Source organism: Drosophila tropicalis, unplaced genomic scaffold (assembly GCF_018151085.1).
Source record: "Drosophila tropicalis isolate 14030-0801.00 unplaced genomic scaffold, ASM1815108v1 contig_443, whole genome shotgun sequence".
Taxonomy (NCBI): Eukaryota; Metazoa; Arthropoda; class Insecta; order Diptera; family Drosophilidae; genus Drosophila; species Drosophila tropicalis.
In genome coordinates this window covers 1,773,979-1,796,760 of record NW_027172907.1, presented here as the reverse complement: position 1 = coordinate 1,796,760, position 22,782 = coordinate 1,773,979, and the positions used below count along the sequence as shown (strand labels likewise).

The window sequence follows — 22,782 nt, the reverse complement described above, 5'->3', positions numbered from 1 at the left end:
ATTCGCGTATAACTTTAATAATTTCTGAAAAATCCATTAGACTTACATATATTATTAGAATAAGCTTATAAGCTTATAATACTATATTCTAATAATAGTATTATAGCTATGAAAGATCATACCCCAATTTCTGTCTCGAGTTCTTGAGTGACCATAACTATCGATAGTGCAATAAAAATAACTATCGATGGTGCCAAATACAAACCAATAGAGCCATCGATAGTAATGACTGTCTCATATATGTAGCTTTCATAGGAAAGATCGGTCGAAAAATTATTCTGTAATAATCTATAAAAACTAATTTTCAAAATCGAATAACTATTCTAAAAGCTGTCCAGCCTAAGTTTGTAGGCTGTTTAATTCTGAAACTTTGAGTCTTGAAGGTATCGAATAAGTGACAAGGAGAAACACTTAATTTTCTCACCCTTTTAAGTTCAATTTAATGATTGTTGCAATGTCATATCTTGTAATTTTGTCTAGTTAGTATTAGTATTAGTGTGGATTGCGTCATAGCCAAGAATTTGAAGAATTTGGGCGACAGGCATTGAAATTCTTAGGCTATATGGCTATATAACTTCCCTGAACATGGATAGACTTTGTCGCTGTGAAGCTTTGTCTAGAAGATTGATTTTATGGTATTCAAACATGATGGATGGAATACAAACAAACGCCTGAAAAAGCATATAAACATATTCTTTATGGGGCGGCAAAAGCAACTTTAATACACCATTTCACTCTATGGATGGGTAGAATAAAATTAGGTCGTCCTTTTTGGAGGTTTGCTATGACAAATTACTATAAAAGTGTGTTTAATTTTACTCGGTGATATAAAAAACTTTAAATACATTTTATTAACCTTAACATTGCACAAATCTTGGGTTAAAATTTATTCCTCTGATTTTGATAAGAAAGAAACTTAAAACTTGATTCTGTGTCAATGAATTTAAGAATCTATGTAAAATGTTGCATACTTTTAAGCGAAATTCTAAATTTTTAAACTTCTGATGTTATTCTAAAGTGTCACACAAGTCTCTAGAGATTGTTGTCCATCAAATGGAAACAGGCGACATATCATATTTATACCCTTGCATAAAGGGTATATCGATTTCAGTCAGAAGTAGGTGGATGCCATGTCCGTCTATCTGTCCGTCCATCTGGATCAGCTTCCAGCGTCCATCTTAGACTCCTCTAGATTCTCCTCTTACATCGATCCCGCGAAATATAACCGCAAAGTCGGGACATTTAGACATAGTCAGGCCATTTTCAAAACTTTTAAATGACATTTCAAGTCGATTTCAGTGCGTTAACAATATCCTTAGAACCCCTGATGGAATGAATCTCTAACGAATATTCTGCCAAAAAGTATGCATTTTATTCGACAAAAAATTAATTAAGTCATGATGTTAACCTTTTAACTCAAATGTCTTCATAAGTAGACGTTGGGAAAACACTTAAAAGAAATTAAGTTCTTAAAAGTTTTCCAGCCTTGTTGTCAATTCCTTTTTTAAGTATATAAAATGTCCTGGTGATGAAAGAGAAAAGCTAAACACAATTTCAAGTAAATGAAGAAATTAAATAAAGACATTTCCAAAGGATATACCTTTCATAGATACATACATACACACATGTGTATGTCCTTATAATTCCTTGCCGATAATAATGTTGAAGCAATTATTGTTGTTATTAATTTCTAGAAATCTTTATTGATTGTATTTGCACATTTGCCTTAAATTAATGCAATTTCGCAATTTTGGTCTTTGAATTCCTTTTTCTTTTCTTATTTTCTTTATCTTTATACATACATAATATATGTCATATTTGTGGGCATAAGGTAAAAGATAAAAAAAGAGAAAAAAAAGGAGAAATTAAATCGTAAAAAAATAGATGATCATTAAATTAAAGGAAAAAAAAGTTATTATTTAAATAGATGTATATATGTCGAAAACATATATATGTATAGATATATATATTCATTATTTTTTTGCTGTTGTTTCTTTTTACTAATTTAGTTTAGTTCAGGAACTAAAATTACTACTAATAACTAGGATGTATTTTGTATTTTAAAATTGATAGTCAACACAAATTAGAAAAAAAAAATATTGAAAAAAATATATAGAATCACTTTGTTTACAAAAATCACTTTTATGCAAAATTCTCTAACTTTTCTCACACACTCTTTACTCTCTCTCTCTCTCTCTCTCTCCCTTTCTCTCGCTCTTTGTCTAATGCCAAACAAATGAATGGCATTAAGTAATATTGAAATACTTTTCTGTTACTTTTCTCTACCTGATGAGTCGTATGGCTGGTTGAGTGGGGTGTGGAATGGTGGTTGGGGTGGTGAGGTGGGGGGGGTGGGTTAGTGCTAAAGGGTATTTAAATCGGCATGGATTGTGGTTGGGATCTGGATAGGGGAAGACAAACAAATTGAAATTCTTACAAATCAAAAACTTTAGCCCTAAAATTAGTTAAAAACTTAGCTTAGACATCCCTGTGTGTGTGTGTGTGTGTTTACATACGTTGTGTGTGCGCGTGTGTCGGTGTGTGTGTGTGTGTATTTAAAACTAATTTAAATTAAATTAGCAATTATTTGTTTTCCTGTTCAATGACCACCACTGAACTCGGCATGGAATTCGCGTATACTGACATATGTGCCCGTTATGAAGCCAACCACACCGAACAATATCAGACCCGAATTCTTCCACAATCTCCATTTGAAGCGGCCATAGCCGGGATCCTCGTGATAGACAGCTAATTCAATGGTTGCTGGCACAATCATGCCCAGCGTACTGAGGCACACGGCACCAATCAACGAAATAAATGGACCCAAATTGGGTAGTGCCACTGCAATGGCTCCGCAAAGAATCTGCAAAAACACACAAGGGATTGAAACCATTATCATATTGTCCGATTGATATATCTCCATGGATATATGTACTTACCACTAAAGCCACACGCAGGCCATATTCGCTAGCGTTCTGACGTTCAGGTGAGATTTTGTGCTCCATGCCTTTCCACAGAATGCTAACGGGCACATAGAACTGCAGTGTAAAGGTGAAAAAGATCGCTATGGCTATCATCAGCTTCACGGATTGGGCCAGTCTGTGAAGAAATTTCGTAACATTCATATGCGATAACTATATAACTATCCAAATTATCAACTCACTTGTCTTCTAAAGGTAAATTCAATGTAATGCTAGCCTCTGTAGCATCGCCGTACTTCAGGTAGCCAAAGAATCCGACCAGAGTGTAAAGGGCAATGACGAGACCCATGCCAAAGTTCAATACGGAAGGGCAGCCAATGAAATGGGAGGGATTCTTCATGTCGTTCTCCAGGGACATGACTACACCAATGCCTTCCAGGGCGAAGATCACTGTGCCAAAGAAGAGGGGCCATTGGAGAGGTGACACTATACCCGAACGTTCAGCTGGCGCGGGCAAGTCGGAGAACATGTAGATGAAAGTTATCACAATGCCCACAAACATCAGTATATTGGCAATCATGGAGAAGGGCGTTAGGAACTTCAGGTTTCGCACGAGACACATGAGAATCAACGGAGCCGTTACAATCATAATCCACACACGGACACTCAGGTGCGTTTCCAAATAGACATCGACCACCTGTTGCACATTGGTGGCCACAAACACTAGATAGATGCAACAGCAACCCAGCAGATCGATCACCAGAAACGTGTTTACCATGAAGCGTATAAAGCGGGACCAGCGATTCAGGGATGGCGGGCCGTCGAGGAAAGCCTGTTCGGCCACATCGGCGAAACCCATCATCGGAATCTTGCGACGCCGACACAAAATGTGGGCGCACTTTACCAATATGTGGACGCAGTATGTGCAGAGAGTGCCTACAGCGAAAGTGGCCACCAATCCAAACCACAGACCGGCATTCATGAAGGCCATGGGCATGGCCAATATACCGGAGCCCAGAGATCCTTTAAGCAGATGCACAAATGTCTCCACATCTCTGTAAAGAGCAAGAGAAAACTTAATCAATTTCAAGTTCTCAAGAAATAAAAGACTATTAAGACCAACAGGAATCTCTTAGTAACTAACTGTTAGGGTTCTTTTTTCACTCTATTTGATGCACTAGAAAGTTGTTGGATCGAATTCCTTTTGAGCTAGAGATTTCATACAACTTGTTGACTTTGGATTACGACTGGGTAGATGGATAAATACCAATGGAGATTTGCAGTGTAAACTAATCATAGCCAGGTCTGTTCTGACAGATAGCCTTTTCCATAAACCACCTGTTCTTCCAACTTCCAGCTTTGCCTTACTTTTGCTTATCATGGCTTACTTTTTTGTTATCAAGGCCAACATAAACAAGCCAACAAACAGGCAAACAGCTGGCAGAAATTTACAAAAATTCATTATTTTCAAAACAAATTTTATAATAAATCGAATTTGAATAGTTCAAAACTTTTTTGGGAAATAGTTTAATGAGATAATTACCTAACTATCTTGTAATTTCTGTGTGTCATTTAGTTTTAAGAGGCTAAAAATAATATTTTTTGAAATCAGATTTGCTTAAGCAAAAGGGAAGATGACTAGTCTTAGAGTTGAGTTGAGTTCTAGTTCCAGATTAGTTCGATAGTCAGTATATATATGTATATATATATTTTCTTCCAAGCTATAGAAAGAAAACTTGTGAAAATACGTTTTTAGTTTTATTTCCAAATATTGAACTTTAGAGGTTTTGCTTGAGGTTTTTTCCCACACCCAATTATATGCCTATGTATATAGATATACATATGTAGGTATGTGTAAATAAATATATTTAGTTGCCAAAAATCTGATGAGTAAAAATACTATAAATTTCAATAAAGCATTCACACACTAAAGCTGATTACAATTTTCGTGTTTTTCCTGCTTTTCCGTGGTGCATCTTGACGATGACCTGTAATCCAATGCTCAGAAATGGCATATTAGACTGCAAACCCGTTAACATTAAGCAAATTGGTTCTTGAGACTAAGCATAGAAATTAACTAAGGGAGAATCATGTTATAAGAGAAAAGTGTAAGTTATTGTAGGGTATCCATGAGTCGTTGTTTCTCTTATAAATTGTGTGTTTTTTTGTTTTCCTAACGGTTGATTAAACAAGACTAAAAACAAAATGCCAAAGGCCTTTCATCGAATAATCATGGAGAATCAAGATTGTTAATTGCATTTGTTATAGAATATTTCAATTGAAATCTGAATTGGCAATTGTTTTAGCCATAAAGCGTTTGTCCTCTCAGTTTCTCACTCGCCCCCCCTCTCTCTCTCTCTCTGACCCTCTGTGTTTCTACATATAAATAGACAACAAAAATTTCACATACTAAATGAATCGAAAAGCGAAACAAACGGCAAGAAAAAAAACACCGAAAAGCCGAAACTAAATAAGCGAAAGCACACACACACACACACATAGACAAATACACATTTTATTCGGCATTACATGAATTTACTTTATTTTTAGTTTGGAAGCAATTGCCAGCTGAAAAGTCCAAGGACAATGTCAATTCAAATTGCATTTCCGTTCAAATCGAAAACGATTTTGAAACGATACGAAACGTAACGAGAATGTTTTGTTTTGAAATAAGGTAAACTCAAAGTCTCTTGGGTAAAGTTCAATGACGTAAATGCAATTCTTTTTTTTCGGCTCTTGTTAGTCATTGAAATTGATTATACTATAGACATACATATATATATATATGTTGCTATACATATATTAAAACGATCAGCTGTTTATATAAGCAACACGTGAAATTGAGAATTTGGACAAAAATGAATTGCTCAATTATGCTTTCTTTTCAATTACTTTCGCTCAACGTGTAAGTACTTTTCAATACCAGATCACATCTGCCAAAACTCTTCCATGTTTATACTAAAAATAATTCTTCAAGTTGACTCAAATGTGATCATTTGAACCTAATCCATTTCGGATTAAAAACAGGAATATTAATATCAGTTAACAGACAAATAACCATCATTAGATTCTTCATATTTGATTCTAAGTGATTATCTTTGGCATTTTTGTATTAAACTGACCTGTCCAATAAATTTACGTTTCATTGGGGAAAGTTTGCTAAATTTAGATCAATTGTGTATGGTTAATTTTCATTGTATAATTGATGCATTTTTTCAACTATTCGAAATAATCTAAATTAAGTGAAATCTTTAATATATCAAATTGTAGATAGGCAGAAACCTTTTCCATTGACACTTTGCACTTTTAAAAAACTACAGGGTATATATGAATGTATTTGTATGTACTTACGATGTTGGATGCTCCACTTTGCGATGCTCAAATGGATTATAGTTGCCATCCTCCGAATCATCACCGCCGCCTTTTTTCCTTGTTATTACCAATGGTAATGTTGATCCGGCAGCCTGCTGTACGGGTACATCAGCCATGTCCGATCTAATGAATCTATCCGAAGATGAATACATTTCAAACATTGTTGTTGATGAGTTATTATCAATATTTTTGTACATTTCGAACTAATTAATTATTAGGTAGTTAGATATTTAGTGGCACTGCACTAGTCAACCGAACTGAGGCGAATGAATTCAATAAAGGAAAAATGGACCACTATACTCACTTGGGTTTGCTTATATTCGCGATATTCCTTTGGCCGTTTGCCTCATAGACCGACGACGATGATACAACCGAGGGAATTTTCTAAGAGAAAAAAAGGAAAGAGAAAGAAAGAGAAGAGAGAGAAATTCTTAATAAAATGGCAATTAAAAAAGAGTGTATTAAATTATGTAAAAGCTCTCATCATCATTATTGTACCCCCGATTCCCATTCCCTTTCCCATCGCATATTCTTTAACATCATCATCTTGACTATCAGCTGCAAAGTGACTATAGAAAAGATATATGTATGTATTCTCTCTCTTTTGTTTTTCTTGTTCCGTTTTTTTTTGGTTCTTGGCTGGCAGGCAAATAACAAGATCAACGAACAAGTTCAATGCAGTTTTATGACCACCAATACGAATTTTTCTATCGAAAATGTGTGCGACCTTGATGTGGGATGCATTCATCTGTCTATCCATTGCAACGCATCACCTGTTTGTCCAAGCTGACGCCACTCAATGAGGTGGTCATTATCATGGCAGCCCCACTAGAGCTAGCTGGGGGTGGTCCACCTCGTTTTAGTGACATTTTCAGTTTGTGGCGACTCAAGGCGGCACTCGATAAACGCTTCTCATGCGGCGGCCCAAAGGAGCTCAGCTCCTGTTGCTGCTGCTGCTGCTGATGTTGCTCGCGGCGAGGCGGCAAAGGTGGTTTTCCCTTTGGATCGTTCAGCTTGAAAACATCTGCAATGGGTTTGGATGGGGGGGAAAGTGACCAGGACCCAAAAACCGGGACTATCCAAAATAAGGAAGAATAAACAAACAAACACAGATGCCTCTGGCTCTAGCCAAATACTAAATACAACTAAATCGGAATAAAAATCTGAGGCGCTGCAGTCAAATGACGACGACGACAGCAGCGACTACGTCGACGACGACAACGACAACGACAACAACAGCGACAACGAAAACAATCATCATCATCCACATCATCATCATCATCGTTGTGATCGTGATCATGATCATTGGGTAGTAGTTGAGGGGCGACAACAAATCAACGCCAAAAGTTGCCAATCACAAAACACACAAACACAAAATGAGCAAAATTGCATACAACAAATTTAAATTCTCTTATTTTTACTTTTTTTTTTTGTGGGAGTAAATCTGTTATATGTATATTTCGTTCAGTTGGGAAAAGTGGAAGATGACCATCAAATGGCTGCGCGTGATCTAAGAGATCGCTTTGTTTCTACATCTCTCGCACGTGTTTCAACGATCCGGTTTGGGGTTTCTCTGTGAGAGGCGCAACAAAGCAGAAATTAATCAGGAAGTTGCAAATTTGTGTCAACACATAAACACAAAATAAAATAAAATGTTTTGATTCACATATTTTTTTGCAGTTTAATTTGAATGATGGCAATCCGTTAAATTAAAAAATTGCTTGCCAAAATAACTAATAGTGGAGGGGTGGAATGCATTGTTTTTGTTTTATGTTTGAAATAGAACAATGAAATATTTTACTGCTTTTTTTGTTGTTTATTTTACAGACCATGAAATTATATGAGTAAACGGGAATTTTAGTTTTCCAAAAATGTAGAAAAAGAAATATGTTTTCTCTGACATAGAAGAAGTTTATTGGTTTATCTTTAATCTCATTTAGTTGTAGGTGAAAAACTTTGTAGAATTCAGACGAGAATGTACACTTTCGCTTATTTATTTGTGTTTCTCAAGTCAAACAGTGCGTATACTTGATTTGTTGTACTGCTTGAAGTGAACTGCACAATTTAACTGCTTGACAACATGCCGCTTCATGTGCACAGTGGCGCACGAACTGCTTTGTAAGAAATGAACTGCTTGCATGAATCAGTACGTGGGAAATTTGAATTTAAATTTAAATTTGACCTCGCTAAAAATATTCAAAAACGAAAATTAAAATAAACACAAAAATGGCAAATAAACGTTTATTTCTCTCGCTGCTTTTCCTCTCCTCTACTAATAACTTTAACTGCTTCTAACGGAAAGAATTTCTCTTAGTTTGAAAGCAGTTTATTTACAATTTACAATGAAATCATTCAAACATTGAAAATTTCAGCTGTTACGCTTAAATGGTTCATTTTAAGAGTCAATAAACCAAGTTAAACTATTTTTCGGGAAATTGTAGGAGGAGTGCGGGGGAGTTCACGCCTCAGTTAACTTTAGTTATGGACCACAGACAAGAATATTTGAAATGCGCAAATTGCACACACCAACAACAAATAGTGAGAGAAAAAAAATAAAAATGATTGTTAGGTTCTAACTAAAGATATACATTAGCCAATAATTAGACAGCTGCATGGCTAACTAATGGAAACAAAACGTCATTCAGGCGGGGCAGGGCTGACAGTTATTCAATCTGTCAATTGCGTGCAATAAAATTGAAGCGGAAAAGTTCAGGGAAGTTGGAAGTGCATTAAACAAAAACGAAAACTGCGTTGCATGAGAATATTTCTCTCTAACAGCTAAGCAAACATCAACAGAGAACGGAGAACGAGCACGAATCGAAAAATATACCAAAATGTGTGCAAATAGTGTTGCATTTGCAATTGCCCTACCAAAGGGGCTTGGGCAACGGCAGACAGGAGGGAAACACGTGTCGCGTTGCCTCATTTCAAGTTCAAAATGGCTACAAAAACAAAAACCCACAATGAATGCAATTGCTCTCTGTCGAAAATGAAGAAAATGAGAGTAGCAGAGAGTAACAGAGACTGATAAGAAAAGTCAAAGGGAAAGGGAGAGACAGAAAAAAGAGAGAATTCTGGGAAGTTTGTATGAGATCCAAACCCGGTAGGTATCTATTGCTAGATAGTTTGACAAATATTTATTGAATGACGTATGAGTAAAACCTATTGCAATAACTTTTGTCACATGAATAATCAAATAAACTACGACTTTAAGAAAAACATAATAGTGCAAAAAAAAATACCTCAATATCAATCAATCTATCTCGTTCGTCCTATAAACATATTTCTTTCAAGTCATATTAAAGATCTCTAGATTGAACAAATCCGTCTTTCAAAATATAATTATTTTAAATCATAAGAGTTTCCTTTTAATTATAGCCAAAACTGTTGCATACTTTCCGAGCGACAACTACAATGTTGTCCACATTAATGGGTCAATCGATTTAATTTTTCAACTATTTAACTGAGATTAATTCTTTCTTCAAGATAACTTAATGAAAATGTTAATCGTTTTCCATCTAATAAAAAGAATATAAAAAAAAACTATTTAATTCGGAATAAAAACCTTAAAAACTTTAGATTTTTCATGTTTTTCATTTCATTTTCAATTAATTTAAATGTTAATGTTTTCCTGGGCCTGTATTTAAGCCCTTTTTTTCAAATGATTTAAACTGCATTAAAAAAAATCGAAGAGTTTTAATTTTTTAATCTTAATAAGTTTGGAGTTTAATTTCATCAAAAACTTAAACAAGAGAATAAGCAAAAGACCTTAAACTAAAGTAAACAAGTAAAAAATGTAAATTTACGATTTCAAATCAAACTCTTTCTATATGTATTTCTCTCAGTGTAGCTTGACGAATGCATTATCAGCTAGAAATCGCAGTGGCAGCAGTTTGTTCGATATAAAAAAAATGACATAAGTCGAAGCATTTAAAAAATAAATTCATACAATCAAAATGTGTCGGCCATTCACTTATGTGGCAGGTCTTCCCCCATAGTTTTCAGTTGTTAGTGATAAGAACTAATCTCTATTGAATTTAAGTAGTTTTCTATTTACGCGAGCGATCTTCTTCAAAAGTTAATTGTGCGGCAATTTGTGACTAACGAATGATCATTGGAGCATGAGAAAGCATTTTAAATTGCGTTTTTGTTTCTTTTTGCATGCCATGACGAAATCGGAGCTCAGGTATTTACATGAGGTTTCCATCCCTCTCTCTCTCTCTCTATCTGTCTCCCTCTCTCATTGTCTTTCTGCTAGTTAAGCTGAGTCAGTTGAAGCCAAGTCGAAATCTCTATCAATATTTCTAATTGAAACTGTCAACCATTAAAATTGACTTTGCAACAAATACAACAATAACAAACATGCCATTGAACTTACATAAGCAGATATGTGTGCGGAAGGGGGTAGTGAGGGTAGCTGGAGGAGCTAGGAGGAGATGGGGCACGGAGGAAGTGGAATAGAAAACGAAATCGGCAAACGCTAACAATTTTTTTTTTTTTTTGTTTCTGTTTGTAATGGAAATTTTTCCATTTTTGCTTTTGCTTAAAAACTGCAGTTTGATTATTCAGCATTAAGTCACGTGGGCCCCCTCATCCCAACCCCCCAAACCTCACGCCTCTGTAGAGGCAAAAAATTTGCAACAACAATTCGGCTCAATTTTCAATGAAAATTGACAGTAAAACTGAAGAAAGATCGAACTATCAAACACTGTCAGGTTTTGATGGGGAGCTGCCAGGTGAGGGGTTCGTTGAGGGGGGCATTATTTGCCGTTACAATTTACAGGAGATAAGATAAAATGATTCACAATTGCACGGAAAAATCATTTGTGTTGCGAGTAACAGAGAACACTGTGCACAGTGGATAGCTTTCAACACAATTTACAACATTCAACATTCTCCCAAAGAATTTTCTTGATTCTTAGCAACTTTTGATTAGCCCAAAGACTAAGCCAGAGTTTCTTTCTCCATTTTAAACAAATACAAATTTAATTTGAGCTTTAAAATTTAAACTTAATCTACCTGATCAATACCAAGTATCAATCTAAAAGCTATTAAACTGAGTTCGTTAGATATATATAGAAAGACGAACGAAAGATAAACTGTTTGAACTTCTCATGACGATCAAGAATATATATATATTTGTACATTAAGGGGTTGCATTTTCTTGAATGACTAGAAAATTTTAGGTACATATTCCAAAAGTAGTCCAAGTTAAGAGATTTCAATGATAAAACTTGCCCACTGTATAATGTAAATAAACTCTGGCATATCCAAACAATAATTTAGCAAACTGAATCGATTTTCAATTTATGATAATTGACTATACGGAGCATATTGATGGAAGAGCCTGCAAATGTATTGGCGATGGGTACTGAAGGATATATGTATTAATCACCATTAAGAAAGAAAAATCTAAACCAAAAAGTAAACAAGGTTTGCAATCAAATTCACAACATCAAATAAGAAAGAAACTAATTAAATTCCATTCCATTTGTTCATATTCGTGAGGATATCTTGATAAAATATTATATGTATATCAGGTCAATCGATTTCAATCATTTAAGTCATATGTAAATATTTATCATGTTTTGTGCCAGTTTTGACAAGAGTTCAATTTCTTAAAGCCAATTGATCCAAATAGATCAGGAAATTTGAATCGAAAATTCTGGAAATGGAAATGCTAGATAATTTATTTACCTGGCCTAATACCGTTTGATTCAGGTTCAAATTTCAAGTGCATTCTGATGCAATTGGTGAAAACTATTGCAACAAAGTTGTAAATTCTCTGAGAGAAAGTAAAGACATAGGGCCAGAGAGGGAGAGAGACAAAGAGAGGGAGAGAAAAGCGAATTGAGAGCATGAGAGAGTCTCTCGCATTGGTCACACAATTCCCATGTTTGCGCTCTGTTTTAAATGCCATGGAAAATTACCAGACATTTGTCGAACTCTCCGCAACAAAATGCTAACTCAACAAAATTTGTGCAGCAGCCCAAAAATTAAAAAGAATAATAAATAAAAACTCAAAACGAAAAACGCAAAATGCAAAAATGATTTTGGGTGCATTCTTTATGTATGTATATGGCTATATATGTATATAGATATGCGATAATTTTATGCATATTGCCACGAAATTGTAAACGTGCAAAAAGTTGGAAAATGTTGCAAATCGAAACCCTTGAAAAATGCTGACATACATAAGTAGGTAGACATGAGAGATATCGCCAACAAAACCCAAAAAAAGAGACAGAAAACATAATCAGAATCTACGTAGTATATCTTAACATACATATCTAGGCAATGGCACACTCCGTTTCTAGGTATTACACGTCAAATGGAAATGGAAACGAAGACGGAGACGGAGACATGGACAGGGCAAACATAAAAGTGCAAGGCTCGAGTCGGGGAATGTTTAGAGTGGAAATTTCCATTGAGGTTCTCTACTCTACCTATGGGAGTGAGGGTGGATAAACGCACTGTGGTTACTCATAACAACAACAACAACAACACCAACTAAATGAGAAACAAAACATCCCCGAAATTAGGCTTCAAGTTTGTTCAAACAAACAACAAGATTTGCATAGACAATTAGACCATATAGTAGAAAAAAAAAAAAAAACACACACACACACAAATAGACCCGAAAAAAAGGCCATCGATCAATAAACAAACAAGAAGGGGGCATTAGAGGGTTAAGACCCGAATAAAGGAAGAATTGACTAATGGCCAGTAAACAGCGTATCGAATCACATGTCAATTTGAAACTTGGCAAGTCATTATGGAAATTTTACATTACAATCAGCGGCTCTTTATCATATGATCCCCAATTGGATCTCATGCTGATTATACTATACATAGGCAGGATTACTCATGAGCGATATCAAATTTGATGGATGATTTCGAACACACAAACTAAACGAAAGTGCAGAAGAGCACTAGAAACGGAAAACGAAAAGAAATTTGCCATAAAGGACTTTATCCTTTCATTTACTCTGACTTCAATCAATCGACCAAGTGTTCAAAATTCATGTTTCCATTTTTCATTAACAATCGATGAATAATGACTTTAAATAACCTTTGAAAACTTTATAATAGAAACGAAAAAGTAGATAATAAATAAAAAAAAAAAAAAATTGTTGTTACTTTATTACCTAATTTATTTATTAGCGAATTTGACAATTGCTTGATTGATTTTGACTTCAAAAGATATGAGTTTTCAAGTAGAACAATCAACGAAATCCAAATTTAGATACTCTTTTTTCACAGAGTACAAATTAGAAAGTAAATTTTAAAAATTAAGTACCTAACATTGTAAATATTACAAAGCAAAAGAAGTTTCAAATAAGTTTCAAAGGATGTCGCAGACGAATAAAGAAATGCACAACTTTTGAAAGTAAAAGTTTTAATTTTGAATTAAAAAAAAACTGCCACTTTCTTAGAAGAAGAAGAAGTGAAGTTTTATTTTTCTATCGATGTTTATTCGATAAAATTACACTGAACTACAAGTTGGCTACTAACACACACACACACACAAAACAGGACACACACCAAAGTCCTTTGGCCCCACAGAGTAGGAGAGAGAGGGGAAATCCCCAAGGGTCTGGGTTGGGCGCACTTTTTGTGGTTTTTTTTTTGTGCTTTTGTCTCGTTTGTGTTTTTTGTTTTTGGTTTTTTTCATTTAGTTTTTTACTTACAGTGTACTCAGCCGGCGCCAAAGGCGTTCGCGAGTCGCTTTTGTGGAAACTCATGATGCACTCGACGATGAGCTAGCGAGCCGCTTGGGTAATCGTTTCTAATGCTATAATCCTTTGGCGGTTGCCGATGATATCCTTCGGTTATCCTCGTACAATTGCCACACACTTGTTTACAACAACAACAAATAAAATATAAAATTTTATGGATAAATTTTGAGGCAATTTTCAGACTCAATATTTGTGAAACAAATTTTTTTTCTTTTTCAAATATCTTCTTTTTTTTGTTTTTGGTTTTCAAAAAATTTTTAAGGACAAAAAAATTATATGTAGATTAATTAATGCAATATTACTAATAATGCAACTTGCGAGGCGTTTCTAGTCGAGACGAGAAGGGGCGGGTCAGACGGGGGATGTAATAGAGAAAAGTTTAAGTCGAAAAATTTTCTCTATTATTTTTTTTGAAAAAAATTCTCGTTATTTTTTTTTTTTTGTAGTTGTGTTTTGGAAAAGTTCTGAACAACCGCACGCTTTGAGAAACAGAACAAGAATGCCAACCTTTGCACTGAAACAAGCGAGTAAAACCCCGCAACACACACACACGTTCGGATACTCACACACACACACACATGAGAGAAGACGAAGGCGACACTATGGAGAGAAAGAGAGAAAGAGGGAGTGTATATGACATGGGCCATGGGCGTAGTGGGCAACGGGATAACGTTTCGAACGCTCGTTTCCACAAAATTTCAATAGATTTTTCCAATTTTCACTTTTCTGCTTCTAAATTTGTTGTAAAATTTCAGTTCAAACAGCTTGAAATTATGATTTATTAAGAGTTGTTCAAATGAAAAGGCTGATTGAATTATTTTAGAGTTCAGAAGAAAAATTCAAATGCTTTCTAATATAAATGAACATTTGGTTGCAATTCCCAACTAGTTTTAGCCTTGAAGACAGGCTATGGCTATGGCAATTCTGGAGTTCTTTAGCAAGATCTGATGGATCTTGAAATAGTTCTATAAACACAAGCTGCTGACCTTTTTGTCTTTGAAATAAACTTCTTAAACTTGACATATTTCAATTCCAACTTTAAGTTCGAAAGTTGAAAGGCCTCCCATATTTTAATTAACTACAACCATGGAGTTAGTTAGTCGAAGGAGAAATGCAATGAGTGGGAGAGCGAAAGCATTTGCCGTTAGGTGAATGAGAGTTAGTCTCTAGCTGCCTTGATAGAGCCAATTTAAAAGGAAACTTGCTCTAGGCTTTTTCAGTGTCAGTTTCCGCTAACGAAAAAACACAAAAACCAACCGCCAGGTAGGCTCAATGCGTCACAATTATTGAATCAGTTGCCAAAAGCAACAAAAACCTGAGAATAGACAATGATGATACACGAAATAGATATATAGATAGATAGTTGGATAGATAATATTAAACCATTAAAGCTTATTAATTGATATCGTATGCGAGATAAGAATCGGCAACGGTTTCGGCGCAATGCCTTCGGTTAATTGTCAGCCAATTGAAACGTGTGTGACCCAGCATTGACCCAACATCAATTGCCAAAATGAAAAACCCGCCGAAAATGTTCATGGCCAAGGCTAGGAGCTCGACTTTTGGTTACCCAGTATTAGAGTGAAAACTCCATCTGCAAATTGCTCAAGTCAAACTAAAAACTAATTAGATTTGGATTCAATAAATTTATAATTTTTTGCCTAAACCAAAAATAAGTTTAAAATTTACGAATGTTTTGTAAGTAGCTTGGGAAAGTTTTCAAAGAATAAGAATTCAAAAGAAATAGTAGAAAAACAAGGATAATTTGTGAAATTTATGAAATGCCAAAGTTAATAATCAAAAAAATTTGCTTTATATGCACGAACTGAACATCATGAACGTGACATATTTTTTTTTTTTTTATATGAATTAAGAATGTAATTCGCATGTAAGAATGTAAAAATATAAAAAAAGGAATCAATCTTAAATCAATTAATTAGTGACAATTAAGAAATATTAATTGAATGAACAATCGAAATACCAGGTTAATGATTTTTATATTCATATTTACATGAAACAAAACATTTTCTTTCATTAAACAAAAGAAATTGAATATTTGAAAATGTTAATGTTAATAGTTTTTGACTTAGGCCAAAGCAAAAGTCTATAAACTCAAATTCGAAATCACAAAAAATATATATGTACATATATATATTTCATGCCAGTTTGGTTTATTGATGTAGAAGAAATTCAAATTGGATACTCAAGCAATATGATATTTGTATAACCTACTGGGTATAAAAACACTCTCAACTTTCCAAAAAAAAAAAAAGAAAAAATATAAGAAAATAATAAAAGGGTGGGGGAAAAATCAACAAAAAATTTAAATCAATTTCAATTTTTGCGTCGCATTTATTTATATTTAAGTGTGTGTAATTTGAAACGTGCGCCAACTGCAGCTGTCTACAAATAGAACGGCCGCTGTTCCCTTTCCCCTCAGTCTTCTGACCCCAACCCAACGAACGGTTCCATCACCATCATCGATCAGCAGTCACTTGAACTGTTCCTTCTGACGAAACCAGTTGAGAGCGGTTTATTCCTTGAAATTCCTTCTTTCTCATATTTATGGAAATTTTTGTTCGTTATAAATTCTTCTTTCATTTTGCGCACAATAAAAACCAATTTACCTAAACTTGACCGACTTATGCGCTACGATCACTGAAATCAAAAGAATTTAAACTAAATGGAATGAATACACGGGATTAGATTGAAGTAACCTTGGCTGCGTTCTTACTGATTACTGCTTGGGATCAGATGGATGAATAGTTAATAGCCCCAAGGTGACATTTATTTAAAAAAACAAAGACAAATAGTTTTAAAGAAATGTTTTTCACAGAGTTGTGACCCAGATGCAATTTAACCTTTGATTTTTCCTTTGATTTTTAAATGAAACTGCTTTGAAGTTTGGAGAAATGTAACGGATAAGACCATACATTGCATACTTTTCTGCTGCTTGTTAAATGTAAGCAGTTTACAAGCAGTTTATTATGCACTGCTTACTAGTGTTAACTTTAAACTGCTTGACCGTTAGAAATTGCATTTCATTTTTCGATTTTCCGTAATTATTATTATTGTGAAAATTAAATTAAAGTTGAATTCATGTAACGGTCGAGCTGTTCAACTGCTTGTTTTTAAAATGTAATCAATGAAATAAGCTAAAACAGAGTTATATTTGTTTATCAATCTATTTGTTGTCTTCTTTGTAGTTTGAAAAACATTCAGTCCTTAAAATGAACTACTTTTTAATCACTCGCAAAAAAAGCTTAGAAAGGTTCTCAATGTTTAATCAAAGGAATAACCAAAATCAAATTATTAATCTACTTATTGTGTAAATTATTATTATCTCGTCAAACTCAGGGAGTAGTTTGTACATTCTCACTCAACTTTACACATCGAAATGTAAATTCAAATCAAGTTGTACTTGAATGCTTATTTATAGCGAATCTCAAGTGAAATTAAAACATTTGTTTAAAATAACAAGAAAAATTCATAATACAAAAATACGAATTTGCATGTTACAATGCAAAATGCATCCGCCAAAAAAAATTTCACCTAAACTGGTTTTGTTTTACACTCATTTTAAATGGCACAAAAAAACAAGTGAGAACCTTAAAAAAAAAAAACTCATTCTTGAGAGATTTTTAACAAAAATAATTCAATTAAATAGCGGGAGGCAAAAAAATAAATAAATAAAAAAAAAAAACCAAACAAAATAAGGGGAAAATCCCCTGAATTAGGGATTTTTTCGATTCTTTAGAGTATTGAGAATCAAAAGGTTGTTGACTTAGAGCCTTAACCGAGAGTTAAGCATCGACTTCACTTCACTTGCACTTTAACTCAGTTTCAGTTGGGTTTCAGTTCAGTTCACATTGAAATTATTAATCCATTACTTGCTCACCTTTCAATTAACTCAGGTAGCAATAACAACAACAGAGACGATCAACCAACACATTTGGGACAATGAGCCAAACTAATCCTAGTCGACAATATTTGCTTGCCAAGTAAACGTTTTTGCAATCGAAATTGTATGGATAAGACCTTCTTTTCGTCAATATCTAGTCATATCCGCCATGGATGGGTACAAAGTATCAATTAATTTCAATATTCAATGACGTTCTTCTATCTACATACATACAGACATACAGACACAGAAATGTGCATATGGCTTATTGTTAGACCTAGAAACCAAAGAAAATGATTTGTATATATGTATATAGATAGATCATAGTGGGCCGACACGATCGGTCACACGACGGCTCGTGTCGGGCCAGACAAAAGAGAATATTCGTTGTTGATTTAATTAAAAATCCATGTATTTCAATTTCAGCAATTTATCTGATTTCTGAATTTAAAATAAAAATAGTCTCTGGCTCCAGGCTCTAGTTGATACAAATACATACATACAAATAAATAAACACTCTCTAAATATGATTCATTCTGATAGTTAAATACTTTTAAAGGTGACTAATATTCTAGATATTTGGAATTGAAATCGAAACTCTCCATAAAGTGTCGATAATAAATGTCATTCGAAAGCATTTGTCGATGACTATTTGTTAGATACATATATTTTATATTACAACGAAAGTTATGAGTAAGTATAAGTTTAAATAATTTGTTATAACTTTGAAAAACTATTAAAGAGGATTTCGTGCTGATTAGAAACTTTTGATCAGAAGAAAGGATCAATCAGTTTTTTTTAGGAATGGGCAAACGATGTAATCCTCGTGAGAGTTTATTTTAAAAAGAACTAAATCAATAATATTGAAAATTATCATTTAGGCTACTGAACAACGAGGATTCGGGTTCGAATCCCAGGCTAGTGTGTGGATGTAGTTTTCGTCTAAGCCGAAGGACTTAGTTGCCACTGCTTGTAAAATATGGTTAGGGTGATAGTTTACAACTATATCGTATACTTATAATAACAATAACAACAATATCAATATTGAAAATTAGAGTTACTTGGCTGCGTTTTGTAACCAACCATTGTAGATTATTTATTCGAAGGCTTTCCAAATCACTTCCCAATACGGAAAACTGCATCCATGGGTTAAGACCTATTAAAGGCGCAACTAAAATATAACTAAAAACTTAATGATTAATAATAAAAACTACAAATAGGCTTTAAATTTAATAAGTACCAAAATGTTGAGTTCCTTACTAACTCCTTAAGTTTTCACTATTGATTGGTTTTAGTCACAAAGGGGTAAGGAAGATTGATGCATTGTATTACCACGATTTTGATCGTTACTTCTGTAATTCTAAAGCCAATTGAGGCATGTTTATTTGCCATCGATTATAAACTGGCGTTATCAGCTAAAAGGTGAGCATCGCAGCCGAGAATTAGAAACATGTGTCATGAGACACCTTTCAGACATTGCAACTCCAATGAGTTAAAACGAAAACTTTTACATGTTTTTTTGGTACTGCAAATTTAAGCCAAAGTAGAACAAATTACTCTGTAGTAGAACAAATTACTCTTAATTACCCATTATTTTTAAAAGTAGTTCTAGAGGTTTAAGAGTCAGCCGATATGCCATCGATATATTGATCTTATTACCATAAGGTAAGTCATTCTGTTGCGAGATTCAATTAATCGAAATTTGATAAATTCAATTCTTTGTCGAGTCCTTAAACCATTCTTTACTTTTTTTTTCTCTCTAAAATTTATGGCTCCAAAGATTTGACTTTATCCTACTTTTCGTTTATTCAATCTCAAGATAAATAAGATAATGTTGGGTTTTAAATTTAATTGATGTATCTTTGAATTCCAAAAACCAAACAAACGACATTGAGTTTGAGCCCAATCGAGCTGGGGTTCAATACAATTGAAAACTTGCCTCAAAATAAACGGCGATTAGGTGTGATCTGAGGTAACCCTCGTTGGCAGTTTGCAACTTGTTTAAAACGTTCGAGTGAACAATTGAGATACAAACATACATTCTCTGTATGGGCAAAATGAATGTATTTTTCGACTCGTATTTATGAACAGATTTTCTATGCAAAATTAAAAAGTCAGTTGGAATAAGTTCTCTCTAATGTTTTGAGATTTTTTGCAAATTCCTCAAATAGTAATTATCTATGTATGTAGATATATGTATCTGCTTAATGGGTGTTAGCGGAAGTCTTTTTAATAGCCTTTGTTTTGCTCAGTTCAAGTTGAACGAGCAAAAATGATGCACCAAACAACACCCACTTTGAATTGAGAACAGCATTAATCACCAGCGAATAAGATATTTGTCTCTTTCGACCGCTCCTCGAATGAAATAACGATTGTTAGGTAACCAGACCAGACAGGCAAACAGTAGGCCGACTACTGCTGCAATTTGGTAGCTTGCTAACTTGGCTAATGAACATAAACCCAACTCAAATATGTAGTCATTAAAATATTGAGCGAGATAAGATGGCCAAGCCAAAATGTCATTTGTGTTGTTTACAGTTATTTAATTACAATCTCCACAGATGATATACGAATGAAGATAGAGATAGAGATAACACAGAACTAGATACATGTCCACATAAGACTATGTTGTATATACATACATACATATGTATGTAACTCACTCAGTTTTGTCCAACTATTATTTCGGGCATTCGAGCATTGACGAATGGTTTTAATCATATTTCGATTTGTATTTGATTTATTAACCAATTAGGCCAATTCATTGTGTTTAATCTTAACTGATAAATTGACGATTAGAACTTACAATATCAGAGGTCTGGCCCGTTGTTCCACTAATCACCGCCAGAGTCATTGTCCCAGCCATAGACACAACAATACGAGTGAGATTAAGTATACGCGGTGTTGTTCTCCCGCAGATTGACAAGCACAGAATGAAAGAAAAACTTGCATCTGGGGCGGCAATTCAAAATTCAATTAAAAAGATTACAAACAAATTTAACTCACAACAACTCAACTCAAAAGCGCAAAAAAACAAATGTCTCGTAACTTGCTTTTTGAGTTTAACCTGTTCGAGTGACTTTGACCATGATCGTGGCTTAACATTCAGCATTGAAATACAAATTCTGTTGCTTAGCTGAGGGGGAGTGAGGGCGGTGATGGTGCCTTTTCTATGATTGCTGTAGTGCAATTCCAAACCCAACCCAAACCCAGCCGCTAGACAACCTGAGGCCAGACAGCAAAACGTGCGTTCCGCACACTATTTAAATATTTCTCAAAAATAGAAAATAGTAAAACTGATAAAATGGAGACAACTCAACAGCCTCAAGCAGCAGCTTGTAGGCCCAGTGCACGCAGCGATTAGGTTCGCTTATCTAGCATTTCGGGGCCCCAGCAATAACTGAGTGTAAAACATAACTCAGATTAGTGGGAGTTATTATTTTTTCTAGTGCCTCCAGTTTAATCGAGTTGAATGCACGTCTCTCTTTCTCTTTCACTATCTCTCCCTCTCTCGAGCAATGCGGAAATCTAAAGTTACCTGGAAATACCCCTAAGAATGCCAGAAAAACGTAAAATTATAATTAAAACGTTTCAAGCCCAAAACACATTTAAGACATTGAAACAAGCAACTGGCAAAAATGACTACAAGAGGGGGGAAGCGTGGAAAGTGATACATAAAAGGCACATATGGCAGTTCAATTTCAAGTTTTTCAATATAATTTTCAGGTGGTTAATTATTTTTCGGGCCCTAGGAACTAAAGGTAACCCATTACAATACTTCGATCCACTTCACTCAATTGTGTATGTCAAAATGCACACGAAGATGATAAGGATAACGACAATAAAGTCCTATAAAAATTAAGAAATTAGGGACAATATCAATAGCAAAAAGTTGTTACATATTTTAAATTTAACCAATCAATGTATGTAGTCAAATTTCGAGGTCATTCAAAGTTGAAATCATTCTCGTTTCCTGTTAAAATATATAATTTTTACAGCCATAAATAGCTTCTTGAAGCTTCTTAAAGTCAAGATAAAATAAATTATAATTACAGTTGCAAAAGCTGTGAAAGCAAGTTTCCAATTACATAAACGATTTCTACTTGTGTCAGAGGATTCCTGCTCTACCCTCAAAATTCCTAGTGTTCCGTTTAAAATAAAGGTGGAAGCATGAATTGGCGTAGGTTAAGTCTTAAATTAGATGGATCTTAATCTTAGTGGGTAAACTTTTTATCACCAATACAATGGGTACGAATCCCGATCCGATGCCGATTAAAAACTACAAAATTTTAAGCGCTTTAATCAAATTTACCATCGATGCTCATCATTGCCAACTGTTTAACAGTAGCAATCAGGTTAGTAAGTGATTAGTACAAAGGCTTACAAAGTCAAAAAGTGTAAATAACGTCGTTGAAGCTAACTTTCACTTGAGAATGTGGTTTAAAAATTTCGAATGGATTACTTTTGTCCATACTAAAGCAAGGCACTGGAATAGATCCTGTGTAGAAAAGTAAGGCTTACCTAAGCGATTACTTCATCAACACAATTATGTGATGTAAATGAAGTCTGTTCCAAGGCACTAATCAAAGCAAAAACTTTTCTCACAAAGCCTTAAAGATTATGTAAAAATCACGATATACATATATGTATCTATGTATATATATTTACTTGATCTGCCGTCAGAACCCTATGAGCACCGAGAACAATTGTCAACTGTCAACTGACCCCAGCCAAAACTATGTTTGCTCTCAATTTCACATTTGTACAATTCACAGGTCATAAATAAATCAGCCGTCATCATATCAAATCAACATGTAAATGAGCAATTTTTTGTGGATTATATTTTTCT

The 22,782-nt window shown here is 34.3% G+C and overlaps 1 protein-coding gene across 5 annotated transcripts; it reads right to left on the bottom strand.

Moving 5' to 3' along the window:
• Positions 1-1,671: 1,671 nt before the first annotated feature.
• LOC137573948 (proton-coupled amino acid transporter-like protein CG1139) lies at positions 1,672-22,472 on the bottom strand. Of its 5 annotated transcripts, XM_068286045.1 has the most exons (7): positions 14,335-14,508; positions 13,985-14,149; positions 6,598-6,677; positions 6,273-6,425; positions 3,164-3,976; positions 2,940-3,099; positions 1,672-2,863 (listed from the first exon to the last, which is right to left on the bottom strand). In XM_068286045.1, the coding sequence occupies exons 2-7, from the start codon at positions 14,036-14,038 to the stop codon at positions 2,600-2,602; spliced, it is 1,524 nt and encodes a 507-aa protein (XP_068142146.1). In that variant the 5' UTR covers positions 14,039-14,149; positions 14,335-14,508; the 3' UTR covers positions 1,672-2,599. The 5 variants fall into 5 exon arrangements, with proteins under 5 accessions (XP_068142146.1, XP_068142148.1, XP_068142144.1 ...); XM_068286047.1 differs by lacking the exons at positions 13,985-14,149; positions 14,335-14,508 and adding an exon at positions 22,455-22,472; XM_068286043.1 differs by lacking the exons at positions 13,985-14,149; positions 14,335-14,508 and adding an exon at positions 20,740-20,887.
• Positions 22,473-22,782: the final 310 nt, after the last annotated feature.